The sequence below is a fragment of the Ursus maritimus genome, unplaced genomic scaffold, assembly GCF_017311325.1.
Source record: "Ursus maritimus isolate PB19 unplaced genomic scaffold, ASM1731132v1 scaffold_29, whole genome shotgun sequence".
NCBI lineage: Eukaryota > Metazoa > Chordata > Mammalia > Carnivora > Ursidae > Ursus > Ursus maritimus.
The window spans coordinates 27,137,402-27,157,354 of NW_024425452.1; the positions used below are offsets into that span (position 1 = coordinate 27,137,402).

At 36.4% G+C, this 19,953-nt stretch overlaps 1 protein-coding gene across 1 annotated transcript in view; it reads right to left on the reverse strand.

Moving 5' to 3' along the window:
* The window catches only part of TMEM30A (transmembrane protein 30A), a 34,415-nt gene that overhangs the window by 10,670 nt on the left and 3,792 nt on the right, over positions 1-19,953 (reverse strand). The window contains 2 exon segments of the mRNA XM_008684838.2: positions 47-154; positions 2,261-2,368. Of these exon segments, the coding sequence (XP_008683060.2) occupies positions 47-154; positions 2,261-2,368 (216 nt within the window).

A 19,953-nucleotide genomic window follows, 5' to 3' on the forward strand; every position in this document is an offset into this window, starting at 1 on the left:
TATTCTTATATCTACCACATTTTCATATTCCCATCATTTTACTTACAAGTAAAGCACTAGAATCTCCATTTAGCTGACTATCATCTCGAGATTTCACATAACGACGATGGTTTTGATAGAAATTAGACAGTCCATAATACATAAACACATTGCCCTAAAGAAAGAGAAGGGAAACAATTTTCATATGAAACTATTATGTATAAACTTGTTTCATGCATACATAAAAGCTGTATCATTTGGACTTTACTAGTTCAGAATTTGTGATAACTTAAAACAAGTACTGGAATGAATCCTACCAATCCTTAACAACCTAAAACACGACAAATTGTAAATAAGGTTAAAGAAGGTATGTTACAAAAATTCAAGAATAAACTTTGAAATGTCCTTAAAGACTTCAGAGAAGCACTATTTGTATGAAAAAAACCCTCAAGGTATCTATTAGCCTATTCTACTTTCAACTTCAAATTTTCTCCAATTCAGATTATTCTCCATCCAGAGTCAACTTTTCAAAGGGATAATGGTCAAACTTTCATTTATTGCCTTCTGAACTTGAATTGAGACATGATAAACTTCTCAACAGGATACTACATAATATTACTAATAAATTAATAATTAGTAAAGTAAGATAATGCGTCAATACATAACAATCAAGAAAAATACTTTAATATAGTTGGAGGAGCCAATTTGGAATAACTTGGGAAAGAGGGTGACCTACATACACTACAATTATTTAGAAGGCACCACAAAACCACCCCCCCTTGAATGACTTAAGGTTTTAAGAAGTAGCAAAAATATTGAGCTATTTTCTCCTTTCCGGTTGCTACCTCTATAGTCTATGATCAAAAATAACTCAATAAAAAAACAGTAACATTTCAAGTAGGCTTTATTTGGTTTGTTATTTTCACATACACAATTACTTATTTTAAAATTTGATTTTCAAATGTCAAATTATGCAAACTTTCCCATTCCACATAAAGAAAATGTTTACATAAAAATTATTTTTGGTTATCAAAAATATCACAAAAACAAAGAATATGCTTTAAAAAAGATCATCTCAATTAAGAAGCAGTACAGTAAATTCAACTTATAAATTGAAAAAGAAATCCTTTCATACTGAGACAAAGTAACTCTGAAAAGGCTGTTAGTCCAATTCAAAGTTTGGCCTTGTGAAGGAACACAAGCTCACAAAAGAATGGGGCTTTTCAGAAAAAGAAGTTCTGAAATAGGTGTTTTTGGATGGGGAAGGAAACTAGTGAAGCTTCTAATCATTGCAAGTCTGTTTTATCTCAATTCTGCCTGTTCAGACAAAAGCAGAACTTAATGCATCCATCTTTACAGTTTTCTTCATCACAGTGAAAAAATTTCAATTTTTATGATGTTTCAAATTTATATATTATTTCTGCTGAAACAAAGTAAAATAAATTCCTGTCTTCTCCCAAATTTATTTTCATGTTTTTTTAGGTAGTGTTATTGTCCTTTATTTCAGAGCAAGAGCACCTCCAACCACTAGATGGCAACCACCCACCGGGGACTACGAAAAGTCAAACTGGCCTTTAAGAAAATTTTAAGTGTAGAAAAACTTAAAAAGTTGACAAGCATTATAAAATTTTAAGTGTAGAAAAACTTAAAAAGTTGACAAGCATTATATAAAAAAGTTGCTTCCTGAAGAATAAAACAATTTTTTTAGTTCAATTTTTATGTAAAGGAAAGCACAAACTGGTCTTGTCATGCCTATTCTGAATCTTTACATCCTTTAGCATCTGTTCAATTTCCAGCAACAGGTATGAATGCAAAGGACACAACTACACACACACACACAGAGTAGTGTTCTCACTGCTTATCAAGACATAAAAGATCAATAAGGTTTCACTACGTGTTTCCATATATGATAATTCGTATCTAATAGAAAAATAATACAATTAAATAATGAATGACTTAGTAAATTTCCAAAGTAAACTTACTTTAGTATTAAAAGTATTAAAATTATTTGATATAAATATGATACAACATTGATTTGTACAGTAATAAAATTTTCCAGTGAAAAGATAAAATGTTTTAAATTTAGTTTATAAAGTACTAAACTATTTAAATAAACACATGTATTTAATTACCAGACAGCATAATGCAATAGTTGAACAAAACAATCTTCCTCAAAAGGATATGGACTTCTCTACAAAAATGAAATAAGTAGTAAAAAAAATTTTAATAAAATTTCAACATTTCTAAAAGCAGGGCTTTTCTAACACATTGGAATACAGACCTCAAATGACTGTTCCAGTGTGAAGTTAATGGTACAAAAACAAGGTGTCGCATTCGGAGACAAACATTTATTGCAGGGACTGGAAGGGTCTGTTCCGGTATAATCAATCTGTAAGAGAAAAATGTAAGCAAGCACTTCCTTGGAGAAAGTGGATACACTGTGAAATAACTTGCTATTAGAAGAAAAAATGAGTCCAATAAAGCAATGTATAGCCCAGAAAAAAAAGCTTTTAAGGTAATCTATTTTGACAACGTAAGGTAATAAAAACTGAAAAGGGTCCTATGTTATTCTACTAGCCCATCTTTCCAAGTAAATTCCTCTCTCCTTTTTACCAGGAGAAATATATTTATGCATAAAATCAGATATAAAATTCTAACTGCATGATATATAAAGATTTAAATAGCTATATAAAAGTCTAAACAATTAAAATACCAAGTTGATACAGAGATCAGTAAATCAATTATTGCTCTTAAATTTCTAATCTTTAATACTTTTCAGTCACCTCAGCTTTCCATGGTACATTTTCAAATTAAAAAAAAAAAAAAAACCCACAACAACTAGTAGGTATCTCAAGAGCTACCATTTTCTTAAAAACTGGGTGTTGTAAAATAGAGAATTTGTCTTGTCTTTGTCCTGGCTTCCTGGCAGGGAGCTTCTAAAACCCTTGGAATTTCCCCAATGACAGGAGAGTATTTGTTTTTGATAAGCCCTTTGATTCACACCCTAGAGTTTCTGCTAGAGACTGCTGAGGATGGGGGTTGGTCCCTAGAAAGACTATATGTGATTAGGGACTTTGGCCCTGCCCAAACTCTGGGGAGAGGGGAAAGGCTGGAAATTTAGTTCAATCATATGGGCCAATGTTTAATCAATCATGCCTGTGTCATGAAATCTCCAAAAAAACCTCTGGAAACAGAAGCACAGGGGTGCTTCCTGGTTGGTTAACCCATTGATGCGCCAAGAGAGTGATGTGCCCTGATTCTATGGGGAGAGGGCACGAGATTCTTCTATATTCAGGACCCTCCCAGACCTCAACTTACGTGTCATCTTCATTTAGCTAGTCCTAATTTATGTTGTTTACAATAAAACTGTAATCCTAAATTTAGCACTTCCCTAAGTCATTCTAGCAAATTATTGAAACTGAGAAGGATCACAAGAACCCCAGATTCATAGCCAATTGGTCAGAAGTGCAGATGGCCTGGAGACCTCTAAACTTGCAACTGGCATCTGAAGGACAGTCCTCTGTGTGGGGGGGGGGGGGGAGGGCGGGGGTCTTAGGAAGCCCCTGGATTTGTAGCTAGTTGACCAGAAGTGTGGGTAGCCTGGGCACCTAACTTGCAGCCAGTGTCTAAAGTGGCAGCAATCTCACTTGGAACTGTGCCCTTACAGCGCTGGAGTCTGATGCTATTTCAGGGTGGTTAGCATCAGAATGGAATTGCAGTACACCAGCTGGTATCAGAAGATCTGGCCTGATAGCTAATATGAGCCTTTTTTTCCATTATAAGAATTAAAAAAAAAAAATTCTGATTGCAGGTTTTGTGTGAACCTAAGTTTTCAGCCCATTTGAGTAAATTACAAGGAGTAGGAATGCTGGATTGTATGGTAAGAGCATGCTTAGTTTTATAAGAGGCTGCCAAACTATCTGTACTATTTTGCATCCCCACCAGCTGTGAATGAGTTTCTGTTGCTCCACATCCTCACCAGCATGTGCTGCTGTCTGGTTTTTGGATTTTCATCATTCTAACAGGGGTACAGTGGTATCTTGTTTTAATTTACAATTCTCTAATGATATATGTTAAGCATCTTTCATATACTACTTGCTAGATGTATATAAGGGACCAAATGTATCCTACCAAAATTCAGTGCTGAAGCACTAATTTTCAATGTGATTATATTTGGAGGTGAGGCCATCGGAAGGTAATTAGGTTTAGATGAGGTCATGAATGTAGGGCCCCCATGATGGGATCAGTGTCCTTATGAGCAGAGACCAGAGCTCGCTCTCTCTCACCCTGTCCTGGGAGAACAAAATGAGAAGGCAGCATCTGCAAGTGAGGAAGAGGGTCCTCACCAGGAACTGAATCTACCAGCAGCTTGATCTTAGACTACCCAGACTCCAAAACCATGAGAAATAAATGTCTGTTATTTAAGCCACCCAGTCTGTGTTTTCTGTTCTGTTTTTGGTTTGGGGTTTTGTTTTGTTTTGTAGCAGCCCAAGCTAAAACAGAGTTTGGTACTAAGAAGTGGGGTGTTGCTGCAACAAATACCTACAAAGATATAAGTGGCTTTGGAACTGTTTAAGGGGTAGAGGCTGGAAGAGATTGGAGATGGATGCTAAAAATATAGACATTAAGGGTAACGGCAGGACCCAAGAGCGAGCCTTGGGGCAAGACTGTAGGCCCAATGTGTCCTGAAGGCAGAAGAGCATCAAACCAAAGAGGATTAAGCTTGAGCCTTAGGATCTAATGTATTTACCTTGCTAGATTTTGAATTTGAAGACTTGCTTAGAACCTGTCACCCCTTTCCTCCTCTCATTTTCTCCACTTTCAAATGGGAAATGTCTATGCTCTGTATTTTGGAAGCACATAATTTATCTGGTTAAACAGGTGCACAGTTGGAAAGACATTTTGTCTCAGGATGAACATACCTCAAGTGCCACCCATATCTGATTTAACTGATATTTAGATAAGACTTTAGAGTTGATGCTGGAATGAGTTGAGACCTTGGGGGACTGTTGGGATGAAATCAAAGTATATTTTGCATGCAAGAAGGACATGGATTTGAGGAGCAAAAGGGGGAATGAATGGACTGAACGTGTCCCCCAAAAATTTATATACTGCAGCCCTAACCCCCAATATGATAGCATTTGGAGGTGGGCCTTTGGGAGGTAATTAGGTTTAGATGAGGTCATAACGGTGGGGCCCCTATGACAGGATTGGTGTCCTTAATAAAAAGAGGAAGAGACCAGAACTCTCTTTCTGTCATGGTAAGGACATAGCAAGAAGGCAACCTCCTGCAAGCTAGGATGAGGGTTCTCACCCTGAAATCAATCTACCAGCACCATGATCTTGGACTTTCCTGCTTCAATGACTGTGAGAAATGACTATATGTTGTTTAAGCCACCTGTCTATGATGTTTTGTTGTAAGAGCCCAAACTAAGATATTGTGTATCTTCTTGGGTCACATATCTCTTCAAATCTTTTGCCCAATTTTTAATTGGGTTTTTCATTTTCTTATTGCTGAGTATTAAGAGTTCCTTGAATATTTTGAATAATAGTCCTTTAATAATCCTTTATCCTTGGATAATAGTCCTTTGAAAAATGTTTTTTCCTACTCTGTGGCTTGTGTTCTCACTCTTTTGATAAAATAAGAATTTTATGGTAAGCAGCCTTTATTTACCTTAATAAAGTTAAAAAAAATTAGCCATTTAATCTTTATTTCTAAAACTGAACATTTAAACTTTATATATGTTCAGTTTTTCTTTATAATTGAAAAAAAGATTAAAATCAGTATATTGAAAATAGAGTCAGCAACTAATTGCAATATCTGATTGCTTTTTTAAAAAGATTTATTTATTTCACAGAGAGAGTGCGCAAGCACGCGCAAGTGGGGAGAGGGGCAGAGGTCAGGGAGACAAGCAGACTCCCCACTAAGCACATGCTGGACACAGGGCTCGATCACAGGACCCTGAGATCATGACCTGAGTCGAATTCAAGAGTCCGACACTTAACTCACTGAGCCACTCAGACACCCCAACATCTGACTGCTTGTCAAAAACTACAAAACTGTTTAATAAATCTTGATTTTGTCAAATTCTGATATTGAAATGTTCTCCATCAAAGCTCATTTGTTTACTAATAAAACTTTGTTTAGAGAAAATTTTTATTCACCCCAAATATCTAGAAGTTAGGCATACAACTAAAACAAGCTGAAAACACAGGTCTCCTAAATGAAGACAGGCAAAGCATATGTAATTTATACTATGCCCAAACCTCTCAAATCACTCTTTCAAATTAGTTTCAAGAGCGAAAGAAAGATCATTAATTGTGATTAAGCAAGAATATATATTATTTATTTGAACAAAAATAATTAATATGATGGAATGTGAAATCTAAGAAATTATACTACAGTATATTAAAACTGATCATTTTATTGGAACCAAGAATAAGGGGGAATAGCTGTAACATTTTCATTACAATCTTTTGATTATAATTTTCAAAATGTATAAAAAATTGGCATGTCTTTTGATTTCAGGAAAATCTGAAAGTATTTTTTTTAAATCACTAGCATTAACATATTAAGCCTTACTACATGCAAGGCATAATACATGGTACAAAAGAGATACAAGAGCAATCACACCTAAACTTCAATATTGTTTACACATTCCCTTCTATTACACACATACTGTATTTTTTATCTGATCCTCACCAAAATCCTATATTGTTATTTCCATCAAACACAGAAAGAACACATTCAGAAACCTGCCCGAAGTCACTCAAATAGCAATAGCCTGCACTAGGCTAAAACCAAATATTTCTGACCCCAAGCCCAAGTTTCTTCTACTGAACTGTTTTTTCCGAAGAAGCATCAGTCCCCTTCACCCTGTAGAAGACTAAAATATATCACATGAATACAAAGAGAACTACTACAAATGCTAAGTGTCAAACTGAATGGTAAAGAGGACCGTAAGCACAAGGTGAACCGATAATTTCTTAACTGAAAAGAGGAGGATTTGAATTAAGCCATTACAAAAAGGAAAGAAAAAAGATGTGTACAAGCGAAAGGGGGGCATTAGAGAAGCAAGAAGGAAGAGGGCACAGCTATATTTCACGACAATGAGCATAAACACTTTGGATTTATGGACAGTTTTCATGTTGGAAGGAAATAAGGCTAAGGAAGGTAAACTGGAGCCATAATGATACTCTGTGTTTTACTGGCTACTGTTTATTGAATGCACGCTAAGTGCCAGACATAATAAGCACTTAATACACATCGTCTCATTAAAAAGTACAATAGTCCCGCAAAGTTTGTTTTTGTTTTCCTTATCTTAACCTAGAAAACTGCTATTTAGGAAAGTTTAGTAATTTTCTCAAGATTACCCTCTTAGTAATTATGAGCAAGAATTCGAACCCAGCTCTGCTTTTCTCCAAAATCTATGATCCTTTCACACTGGTAGGAAAGAAGGTAGGTACAGATTGTGTGAGAGAAGTAACAAGTACAATAAGGCAGCAGGGTATCCTACAGTACCGATAATATAAAGTATTTAAAATGTTTATTTTTTTATTAACAGGTAATACATCACTGTAGAAAAATTCCGCTTGAAAATGCTCACCAGATAAACAGAGTGAAGGGAAGAAATAAACATCCATATTTAAATTATTTACAGGGGCAGCTGGGTGGCTTAGTCGGTTACGCGTCTGCCTTCAGCTCAGGTCGTGATCCCGGGATCCTGGGATAAAGCCCCACATGGGGCTCCCCGCTCAGTGGGGAGTCTGTTTCTCCCTCTCCCTCTGCCCTCCCCTGCTCATGCACTTGCTCTTTCTCTCTCTCTCTCTCAAATAAATAAAATCTTAAAAAAAAAAAGAGAGAAAAAGAAAATTTAAAAAATAATAATTTACAGCCTCTCAAAAGCAATTGAATTTTTTTAAGATTCAGTCACTATTTTAATCTTTTTTGAAGATTAGTTTTAAAAAAAATCAAAAGCTTAATTCTAAACTTATAGCTACAGAACAAATGTAATTCTTTATATTCTAATCAAATTCTATGGATCATAAGAAATCTGTTGTATGTTTCCATAAATTAGAGAATCTGAGTGGGAACAATAAACAAGGATTTTATCTTTTTTTTTAAAGATTTTATTTATTTATTTGATAGAGAAAGCACAAACAGGGGTAGGGACAGAGGGAGAGGGACAAGTGGATTCCCCACTGAGCGGGAACCAAGAGACTATACAGGGCTCATCCCACAACCCTGGGATCACGACCTGAGCTGAAGTCAGGGGCTCAACCAACTGAGCCACCCAGGCACCCCAAGGATTTTACTTCTAATTCAATCAGTGAGTTTCAATCTCACATTTGGAAATGATAAATTAATGAATTAGGTAGCAAATAATGTAAATTATCGTTAAAGAAAGGACAGCAATAGCAAAACTAACTATTATTTTCCAAATGTCTTCTCCATGCCAGAACTGCTCTTAACCTTTTACAGACAGGAAATTGAAAATTCAGAGGTTAAATAATTCCCCCAAACCAAAAGGCTGGTATGTGACTACACTTGTTTCCTGGGGCTACTGTAACAAACTGCCACAAACTGGGCGTCCTACAACAAAATGAAATTTATTCTCTCACAAGTCTGGGCACTAGAAGTCTGAATTCAAGGAGTCAGCAGGAAAGAGGGATTCCTGCCTTGCCTCCTCCTAGCTTCTGGTAGTGGCCATCAATTCTTGGTATTCTTTGGCTTGCAGCTGCAATCACCCCACCTCTGCCTCTATTGCTACATGATTCTCCCTATGTCTCTGTCTTCACATCACCTTCCCTCTGTGCATGTCTATCTCTCCTTATAAGGACATCAGTCATATTGGATAGGAGCCCACCAAAATGACTTCATCTTAACCTGATTACATCTTACTCTTTTTCCAAATAAAGTCACATTCATAGGTACTAGGAGTAGGATTTCAACACATCGTTTTGGGGGGACACAATTCAATTCAGAATCATATCTGTCCAACTCCAAAGACACTGTTCTGTCCATTAGACTGCACTGCTGCTTCCAATGATCTTGAATGGCATGCACCATATGATCATTTAGAAATGTGGAAGTCAATTTAAAAGCCATTATATTTTGGGGTTCCTGCGTGGCTCAGTCAGCTAAGCATCCAACTCTTGATTTCAGGTCATGTCATGATCTCAGGGTCCTGAGATCAAGCCCTGCTTCCTGATAAGCGCTCAGCGGGGAGTCCACTTGTCCCTTTCTCTCTGCTCCTCCCTTCCTCTCAAAAAATTAATAACATCTTTTAAATAAAGCCATTATATTTAAAAATAAAATTGGTGTCAATTGTGAATGTTCTGATGTTTTAAACGGTACCATATCTTCATATTTTTCAACTAAAAGAGATTAAAAACAACTTTATTGGGGTGCCTGGGTAGCTCAGTCAGTTAAGCATCTGTCTTCAGCTCAGGTCATGATCCCGGGGTTCTGGGATCCAGCCCTGAATCGGGCTCCCTGCTCAGCCAGGAGCCTACTTCTCCCTCTCCCTCTGCCTGCTGCTCTGCCTATTTGTGCTCTCTCCTCTCTGTGTCAAATAAATAAAATCTTTTAAAAAAATTTGTTATGATAAGTAGATATTGCCAGGGTCAAAGGTAGGCAGCCCCAAGATGGGCCACTTTGGCATGAACCTTATTTTCAGTTAAAAGTAATCAAAACCCAGCAGACTAAGGAAATGCTCTTCACCTCCCCCTCAATTGCCTGCTTATACCAGGAAGAGAGCTACTAACAGAGATTCCTCTTAACCTAAGAAACTTACCTACAAAACAGGGCAACCTTTGTTTTCTAAATACCTCCTTTTACCTTCCTGCTAACGGCCTTTTTCTCCCTTGTATCCTCATACCCCTACTCCTCTTCTCAGCTCATATATTGGCATAATGTTGCCCGTCTGGGATTTCCAGGTCTGTGTGGGTTTTCCGTACATACATTACCAGATTTGATTTTCTCCTGTTAATCTGTCTCATGTCAATTTGATTCTTAATTCACCTAGAAAGACCTTGAAAGGGTAGCATAAATTCTTCCTCCCGGACAATATCATCCCAAGACTATCTTAATTTTTAGTGTTTGAAATATAAATTTATAATATAAATTTCACACAAAGTTTTATATATGGCATTTAACCCATTTCTACAAACAACAAAAAATAAATTTCAACATAAAGTTTTAGTTTATCCCTTAAAAGTCTTACTAGGGTTATCAAATTATAAAAACTGCCTAGGATGGAACTGATGAAAAGGGCTTTGCTAATTATGTTCCAACCTATATAACAGGGCGGATTAAAGGAACAGATAATTAATGAGTAAAGCAGAGCTTTCTACTTTGAGGAAATACATGGTCATTTCTATATAAAATATTGTTTTTGTATTGTCCAACTGATGTTCAAATATTAGTGGCTTTTACCTTGGTCTCCAGGGCTACTTCCTGACGATAACTTCACGCTACCTCGTATCATGTGGCATCCATTATACTGCCTCTCTAAATCGTCACTGGTCTCATCTCCACCCTCAGTTCCCTTTTTTATATTTCTAGATGTATTCACTTGCTTGACTTTCTTCCATCCTACTTGAAACTCTCACCATCTCTACTTAAAATCTATGGTGAGCTTTTCAAAATTAAGCATACTGTATGTATACAATTTTTTAAATCCTTTTTGGTTGTGCTTCCCTAAAAACTTGACTTTAAAAAAATCAATAATGATAATTCATTAAATCCCTTAATTTCACACTCAACGGTTGTTTTTTGATACCCTGTAAACGGTACTGAAAGAGGACTTACTTCAACTACCTCCAATTTGGCTTCAGTCTGTACTTTCTAATTGATTAAGTTCTTTCCAGTTTATCGCTTCCATCAAGCAAAAGACCCTACAGGCAAAGCATCCCCATGATTGGGAACCAAAATTACCCTCTCAGCAATAAGGACTCCCCTGAGCCAGCAAGACCAGCATGACTGACCCCCAAGACAATGACTCACCTGACCTTTATTGCCCACCTGCCTGTACCCACTGCCATTTGTCCCACATTTTTCTTATATAAACCTAGAAGTATTTTTGACACTTTGGAGATAGCCTTTGGGAAACTAGTCTACACCCTCCCATGTTGGCCACACTGAAATAGATTCTTTTCTTGTTTCACCACCACTCCTCTTTCTGTCTTTGGATCTTGTCAGCGATGACTAACCGAACCTGATCTATTTGGGACCCCCAGAGCCAGGTGCTCTTGCACCCCTGTGCCCTGGCTACAACATCACCACCGTACCAAGTATCCAAGTTCAAATCTCGACATCAACTTTGGCATTAGCCCCCAAGTTTTGCTAATTCTTCCTCAGCAATATACTTAGTATCCCTGAATTTTGACTCTCATTGCTTCCACTACAGATCAAACTTCGAGACCTCATGCTAATATTTTTAAAGGGAGGGGGGAAAGTACATTATATCTTCTAAAAAACGAGGTTAAAATTTTTTTTTCAAAACTAAACATAATTGTATATAATGTGAGACCTGAGAACTTAGAACAACAGCCAACTTAGTGTACTGATGAACAATGCTATTAGATGCTGTAATATATAATCATTCTTAAATAATTTCAATTAATTTTAGAAATTAAACTACAAATCCATGTAACTGTTGGTCTATGGTTTCCAATTTTTCAGAACTAATATGTATATAACAGCACTTCCTTTTAAAATAAACCTCAAAAAGTCTGTGTTTGTGTATCGGAGCAGGGGGTGTATTTTATGCCATTTTTAAAACCCTGCACCTCCCCTCCTTTGCTGCAACATTTGCCAATCAACCTGTTTGCAAAATTTTCAGCACTCTCTACATGACTGTTCAAAAGGCAAATTTGTTTTGCCTTTAGACATGGGTAGATATCATATTAATATAAGTTTCATCTTGTACGCTGTAACACTTTCCTTGGCTAATTTCAGTAACTCCTTCAGACACAAAATACCATTCAGATGATCAAAAAACTCTCAATAAACTGTTTTAAAATTTCTTGATTGTACTCATTCAGTTTAATCGATTAATTTGTTCATTAAAGCATCTTAGCCCCTATTAGATGCCAACCATTGTGCTATAGGATGGGAATACATAATGGAAAAATACATTATTCATACTACAAAAGAATTTACAGACTAATGAAATAGAAAGTCATGTTAATAATTACAGGATATAATTTGATGTTATGAAAGGCCATAAGCTAATACCTGTGGAACCTGACAAGCATTTATATGAGGTGGGGAAAGGGAGGAATCAGGGAACATTTTCCATAGTGTTGACAGGAATGAAATTTGAAACAAATGGCGGAATAAGAAAAGGAAGGACATTTCGGGTAGACCTGGCAGCATGCCACATTCCAGAAACTACAGTAGTTTGCTATGGCTAGAGCAAAGGGGAGGGGAGTGGTAGGAGGTGAGGCTAAAGAAGCAGAAAAGTAGCCTATCTTGAAGAAAATTACATTCCACGTTAAGGGGTCTGAACATAAGCCTGAATAGGAGAAGGAGTAGTAGGAGAAATTTTAAGCAAGAAAACGAAATATTCAGACTAGCTAAAAAAAAAAAAAAAAAAAAAAAAAATCACCCTGTCAGTAATGAAAGAAAATACCAGACTAGAAGCAAAGAAAATAGAATGTTACCGCAATAATCCAGGTGGGAAATATCGAGAACCCAAACTAAGAAAAGAGCAGTGGAAATGGGGAAAAGACAGATTCAAAATATAAAAAGTAGAATCTATAGAACTTAGTGCCTAGAGATGGGATGATGATAAGTAAGCTTAGCTTGACTTCCAGGATTTCTGGTGTGAAAAACCATGTGGATGGTGATGGCACTCACTGTAGGACAGGTTCATCACCGCTTTTCGTGTTGTGAAATGTGTCATGTAACTCAAAGGTCAGCTCTCAGTCCTCCCGTTATGTGAACTATCAGCAGGAGCACTAGGAGTTATTGTTCACACGCTTTTCCTTCAAACTGGTTTCCAGGACACCACGTTTATCTTGTTTTTCTCCTACCTCACTGGCTGCTCCTTTCCAATCCCCGTTGCTGTTCCTCCTCATCTCCCCAACGTCCACAAACACTGGAGTGACTCCAGGCTGTCTAGATGCTCTCACTTTCCTTTGACCTGTAACTACTGTCTTGACTTCATTCCATCTATGTCTTTATAAATCATCTATGCTGATTAACCCTCAAAATTTGTAACCCAAGTCACAACCTTCCCCCTAGATTCATATATTCAATTGCCTACTCATGATTTTCAACTTGGATGTCTAAAAAGGCATCTCATCCTAACAAGTCAAAAACAGAACTTTTTTTTTCAGCTTCTCACCCCCCAAAACCCCTACTACCGTACCAAAACTATTTCTGCAGTCTTCCCCCAACTCGATAAATTATAACTCCATCCTTCCAATGCAGGTCAAACTATCTTAAAGTTATCTTTGATTCTACAATTTCTCTCACCCCCCACGTTCACTACCTGAGAAAATTCTATTAGCTCTACTTTCATAATATATTCTTTTTTTAATAAAAATTTATTAATCCAACATTTGCCTGTTTTAATAATTCAATATGTAGTAAGTAAACAAATGAATAAATTTTATACGTGATATCTACATCATAATATATTCTAAATCTGCTTTTTACTGCAACTATTCTGCTGTGGCCACCCTCACCTCCTGCTTGAGTTACTGCAGTAGACCCTTATGTGGTTTCCCTGTGTGGGGGCAGAGGGCAAGCTGCTCCAAGATGGGTCATTGTGGTATAAAGATCATTTAAGTTAAAAAGCAGACTCAGGAAAAGGTTTTACCTTCCCCACAACTGCCTAAAAATAATTTACAGGACCTGCTCCAGGAGAGAGCTATCACCATAGATAACTACATTCTACTATGAACTAGATACGGTAGACAGGGAAGAACCTAGCAAAGCCTGCTTGATCAGTCTTCTACGTGCCATTGTTTCTGAGTGGCCTGGCAAACATTTATTTACCAAGCAATTACTCATATTCCTGTGAACTACAGTCTTTCCCTTTGAAATTCCAGACCCCCTACCCTTCTACTTAGTTCAATACACACACACACACACACACACACACACACACACCTCATTTTGCCTGTTTTGGGAATTTCCATGTCTATGTGGATTCCCCATATGTACACTATTAAATTTAATCTTCTCCTGTTAATCTGTCTCATGTCATTTTGATTCTTAGTCCAGCTAGAGGGACTCTGAAGAAGACAGGACATTCTCGCTTTCCCATACCTGCTTCTAGTTTTATCCCCCAGGTACTATTCTCCGTATCATGGCCAGAGTGACTCTTTTAACCATAAGTAAGATCGTGTCACCTATCTGTGTGAAACTTTTCGGTGGCTCCCAAAATCCTTATAGTGGCCGCCCATGTGCTGTGCAGCCCACTACTTTACCACTCTAACCTCATCTTCTGTTCTTTTCCACTTCTCACTCTACTCCAGCCACACTGGCCTCTGCTGTTCCTCAAACATCCTACTAAACACACTCTTCAGGACTTTAGCTCTTACTCGTTCTTCTACGTGGAACATCCTTCCCTCAGTGATCAGTATGGCTCATTCCCTGACTTCTTTCAGATATTTACTCAAATACCACTTCTTCCCTGACTATTCTATTTAAAACTGTCAGCCATTCTTCAACCCATCCTATTCCCTTTCCTTCATTTTTCTTCATAGCACTTTTTACTACCCAACATACTTTGGATACAGTGAATTAAGAAGTTAATGAAAGATGAGAATGTACATTATCAACAAGTGTGGACCCTTCTTCTCTAACAGACTGTGTGGAAAAAGAGAATACAGACCAGCACCTACAAGAATCAAAACAAGAGGTAAGAATGCTAGGATCTGAATTCTAGCAATGTGACTAAGCAACGACTTAATCTCAGACTCAACATATCCTTTCAAAGGAAAAAAAAAAAAAGAATAACAACATTACCATTGTGTGACTATATCAAATGACATATGTATGTAAAATTCTTAGCATGGTAAACACTCAAAGGTAAGTCATTCATATCTTTATTACTAAACATAATTAAGATAGGACTTTTCATTTTTTAAGAGGTAAAACTGGAACACACTTATATGCTGAACAGAGAAGGAAAAAAGAGAAGCTGAAGAAAATAAGAGGAAAGTGATGATATTTAAAATTCCTTCTATTAACCTATTTTTAAAAAAAACTTATCAGCAAAAGTGATACACCTAGATTTGCTTTTCACATACAAAACACATAATGCCTTTTACTATGAAATCAAATTCAACTGAATATTATAATCAATATAAAAATGCAATCTATTTTTCAGTGTCTAACTACTAGACTTACATCGAGATGATTTAGCTCCCATCCACTCCATATATTACCACCAGACAAATCTTTCTATATATAGCCTTATTTTGCAGAGACTCCTAACATCTTCCAACCTCAACTTCTGTGCTATAGGCGGGGGGATGGGTGAAATAGAGGATGGAGATTAAAGAGTACACTTACCATGGTGAGCACTGAATAATGTACAGAACTGTTGAATCACTGTATTGTACGCCTGAAACTAATGTAACACTGTACGTTAACTACACTGAAATTAAAATAAACACTTTAATTAAAAAAAAAATTTACCAGCTGAGAATCTTGTTATCAAAATAAAGGCCACATTTCTAGCCTCCCTTACAGCTAGTGCGGCCTTGTTACTAAGTGGAGGCAGTATGTGGCAGCTTCCTCCAACCTTCTTTAAAAGGCCTATCCCTTTGTTTTTTATCTCTTCTTTCACACTGCTGCCTGGAAAAGGATGTGACAACAGAGCTCTATCCACCACTCTGGACTGTTAGCATCAGATCCAATCCCTAAGAATGGCAGAGCCGTAAACTAGACAGAGTGAGGACCCCATGAAACGGTACCTCCACCCTAGCCAGAGACTGTGTTTCTAAGGGATTTTTACATGAGAAGGAAATCTTAATTCCTCAGTGTTGAACCCAATCCTAACAGATACACATTGTATGAATCACCATCATTTTCCTAGTTTAATATACTCATTATCAAATACTCGAAGTCTATCCACAATCTGGCACTGGCTTATTTGCCCTTACTCCTATTTTCTCTACACACCTTTTGATTTTCTGTCACTACACCTTTGCGCATATTAATCTCCTTTCTTGGAATGCATCCAACCTCCCATTTAGAAGTGTTATTTATCCTTCCAGTCCCAGCTTAAAGCCCACTTCCACCACAGAGCCTCTCATGGTTATTAAAGACAGATGTGATCTTATCCTCCTTTGAACTATTAAGGTACGTTCTGCTTGTGCCACTCAACTAGCAAGGCTTAGTCTTCCTTTTAGATGTATGATCTCATATCCCCAAAAGATTCTAGGGTTCTTAAGGACTCTCTGCTTGGGCAAAAAAAAATTTTTTTAGAGAGGCCCTGTCCACATTTTTCTAACGTTCACTATGTCCAGAACAGCACTTTACATAATGTGCTCGATGTCAATTAAAACTCTTGATAAATTTTAATTCAGTCTATGAGTTTTTACCACCCAAACCCACTAAATCCTTTATCAGCTAAAATTCAAGGGTAGCCTGACCTAATGTCCAGATTGTAATAAAATCTATTGGATATAAACAACACAAAGTTTGTGAATATGGGAGTGCAAATAACTCTTCCAGATACTAATTTCACTTCCTTTGGATATATACCCAGTAGTGGGACTGTGGGATCATACAGTAGTTCTTTTTTCAATTTTTTGAGGATCTTCCACAATGGTTGTACCGATTTACATTCCACTAGGGTTCCCTTTTCTCGACACCCTCACCAGCACTTGTTTTGTTAAGAGTGGACCTTAAGCACTCTCACCAAAGTGTTCACACCAAAAAAAATCTTTTTAAAAAGGTAACTGTGGCAGGTGATGGATGTGTTAATCAGCTTGATTATGGCGATCATTTCACAATGTATACATACATATATCAAACCACCATACACTGAACACCTTAAAATATACAATTTTTATTTATCAATTATATACCTCAGTAAAGGTAGGGGGGGAAGTTCATATTAAAGACAACAGTCTATAACTTACCCCAGAAAGAAAGAGGCCACCAGGGAAGAGGAAGTACAGTTCCCTTATTTTTAAAAATTAATGCTTATAAAATGTCAAACGCATACAAGGCACAGTAGAGAATACAATGATAAACTGTAGATCTGCCCATTAGCTTAAATACAAAACACAAAGGACTGAAGTAAAACAGAACAACAGATGTAGATGACTAGATTAGTTTAAGAGTTATCATATTTCTCAGCTTTGTTTTGCTACCATTGTACTCGTTCCTCTAAATAAAACTGTCACTTCTTCTTAGTAATTCTAAAAATACATCCTATTCCTCAGAAACAAACTGAATTTAATGTGCTCGGAAAGGAGGAATTTGAAGGACATGCAGTTTTTACACTGTATAAGAAGGACTGGAAAACTTCCATTTTTGAATGTAAATCTGTCTTAAAGGAAATCAATAGAAGACCTAAACAGGTCACCCAACAAAATGCTGAGTAATAAGGTAAATCATTTTAAGTATTAATTAGATTAAGTTTTTAAAGTGGCATTTTAAGTACACCTTTGAACTAATAATTCCACACTAAAGAATTTATCCTTTCTCCAAAATAAAAATTTCAAAAGCAATTTTTTAAAGGTTGCTTGAACTTTATCAGACTGTAACAAAGAAATGAAGAATGGTATCAAACTGAGCCAAAATTAATGTAAGTTTAGCTAAGGCATTTTTTATCTACTAAATGTATACAAAGGAGGTTGAACACAAGCAATTATCAGGGATCATTATATCTACCTTGAAAGATTATTGAGAATTAGAAAGTTAAACACTGCTATTTTTGTAATACATGATAAATTTGCCAGTATGTTCCTTTAAAACTCTAAATCAAGGGCAGGAAATTCTTTTCTGTAAAGAGCCAGAAAGTAAACACTCTAGGCTTTGCAAACCAAGAAGCAAGGTCGAGGATATTATATAGGTTCTTTATATAACAAGAGAATACAACTTTGCACAAATTTTTATTGATGAAATTCAAAATATCTTAACAACTTGCATACAATTTTCTGATAACACAGGTCTACTAATAAGAATGAAATTATTTTGGGAGGGATAACATTTCACATAATTGGGGTCCAAAGTTAGCGTTCTCTATCATCAAACCAATTACAAATGTTCATCTATAGAACCAGCCTCAGTTCCTGAGCTTGACAAAATGGTCTGGGCCAGCCATATTTACTTTGCTATGCCTCGCTCTAATACTAAAGTTGCTTGAGAAACAAATTAAAACACACCACAACCTCTTAATTTCCAAGAGTCTGCTTCTAAGACACTGCAATTCATTTGAATATTAAAATTTTAAATTTCTTAACATACAGTGCCTTATCTTTAACAATCATTTCTACACAGCAATTTATTCTTCCTTGACTCTTAGCTGTAGACTAAGAATAAACAAGGAATACTACTAAATGCAGAAGAGAAATCTAATCCTCTTAAAAAATCTTATTATGTAAGAATCCAAGTTATAAAGGAATCTAATTAGGGAATTAGGGAAACAGAAAATAACCAGGATTAAGTAACTGAGGGCAGTAAATGACAGAGTAAGATAAAAGCAGAGAAGAGTTGGGATTTCTCTATCAAACAAATGCCACTAAAATTTAATGAAAATGTCTCTTGAACACTTACGGCAATATTAATTTGAATTAAATATTTAGTTTTTAAATTTACTCTGAGTATTACTTTGGAAAATGTACTCATCTGATTCCAACCATTAATTTAAAACTACATAACTTCACACTGATGCCTTTGCAAAAGAATACCTCATTACCTTTTTCAAGTTAGCTCTATTCAAGTAATAGTTCAGCCTGACCAACAAGGGCCCTAGACTAGAAAATCATTATTTTTGCCATAAAAGGATGTACCTGACTCCTACAACTGCCAAATTAAAGGAAATTCCTTGCTACTAATAATAAATGAAGATATTAAAGCACAGTGTTGACATATTAAATATTTAAAATATTCTCTTACAAATGATAAAATTAACAACTTTAGTTTTCTAATGACCTCACTGAACTAGATGGTGGAAAATCTAAAAACCAACTAAACAAGATACACAAACCTAACAGAATGGGGCTGGGGAGATAATACTGCCAAATATAAGCATTAACATTTAAAAATATCTTTTTTATACCTTTTTCAAGAGAGTCCAATGAGCTTTACAAGAATAATTTAATATAACATTTCTGGGAGAAGGGTAAAGACCCACTGATTTTTGTGTCTAAAAAATCGGATTTCTGCATCTTAGCACTTTAAGCTCTATTACAAAAGCATTCTTATTTGACAAGTCTCCTCTTGCCTAGTAATTTGATGTACTATAGCAATGAAAGTTCTTGAAGTTTTCGAAATTAAGGAAATAGGCTAAAGTGTGAGCAACAGTGTAGAAGTTGGCAAGGACTTCTCATTACCCATTTACTTTTAATAACCCTCAACATATTTTTTTTTAGATTTTTTATTTATTCATTTGAGAGAGAGAGCATGCCAGCAAGAGCTCAAGCAGGGGGCAGGGTCAAAAGGAGAGGGAGAATCAGACTGCCTGCTGAGCAGGGAGCCCAGACATGCAGGGCTGGATCCCAGGACACCAGGATCATTACCTGAGCTGAAGTCAGTCACTTAACTGACTGAGCCACCCAGGCGCCCCAACCCTCAACATATTTTAACCTAAACTAGTGGCTAACATAGGGTGGAGAGCTGGCAGAAACAAGCATGTATATTTTGGGGATGTTCTCTAGGTTTAGTATTCCACCCTAAACCAGAACCAATTTTCTACATATTTAACAGACCAATTTTTTTTTTTTAAATTTATTTATTTGAGAGAGAGAAAATGAGAGAGAGAGAGAGAGAGAGAG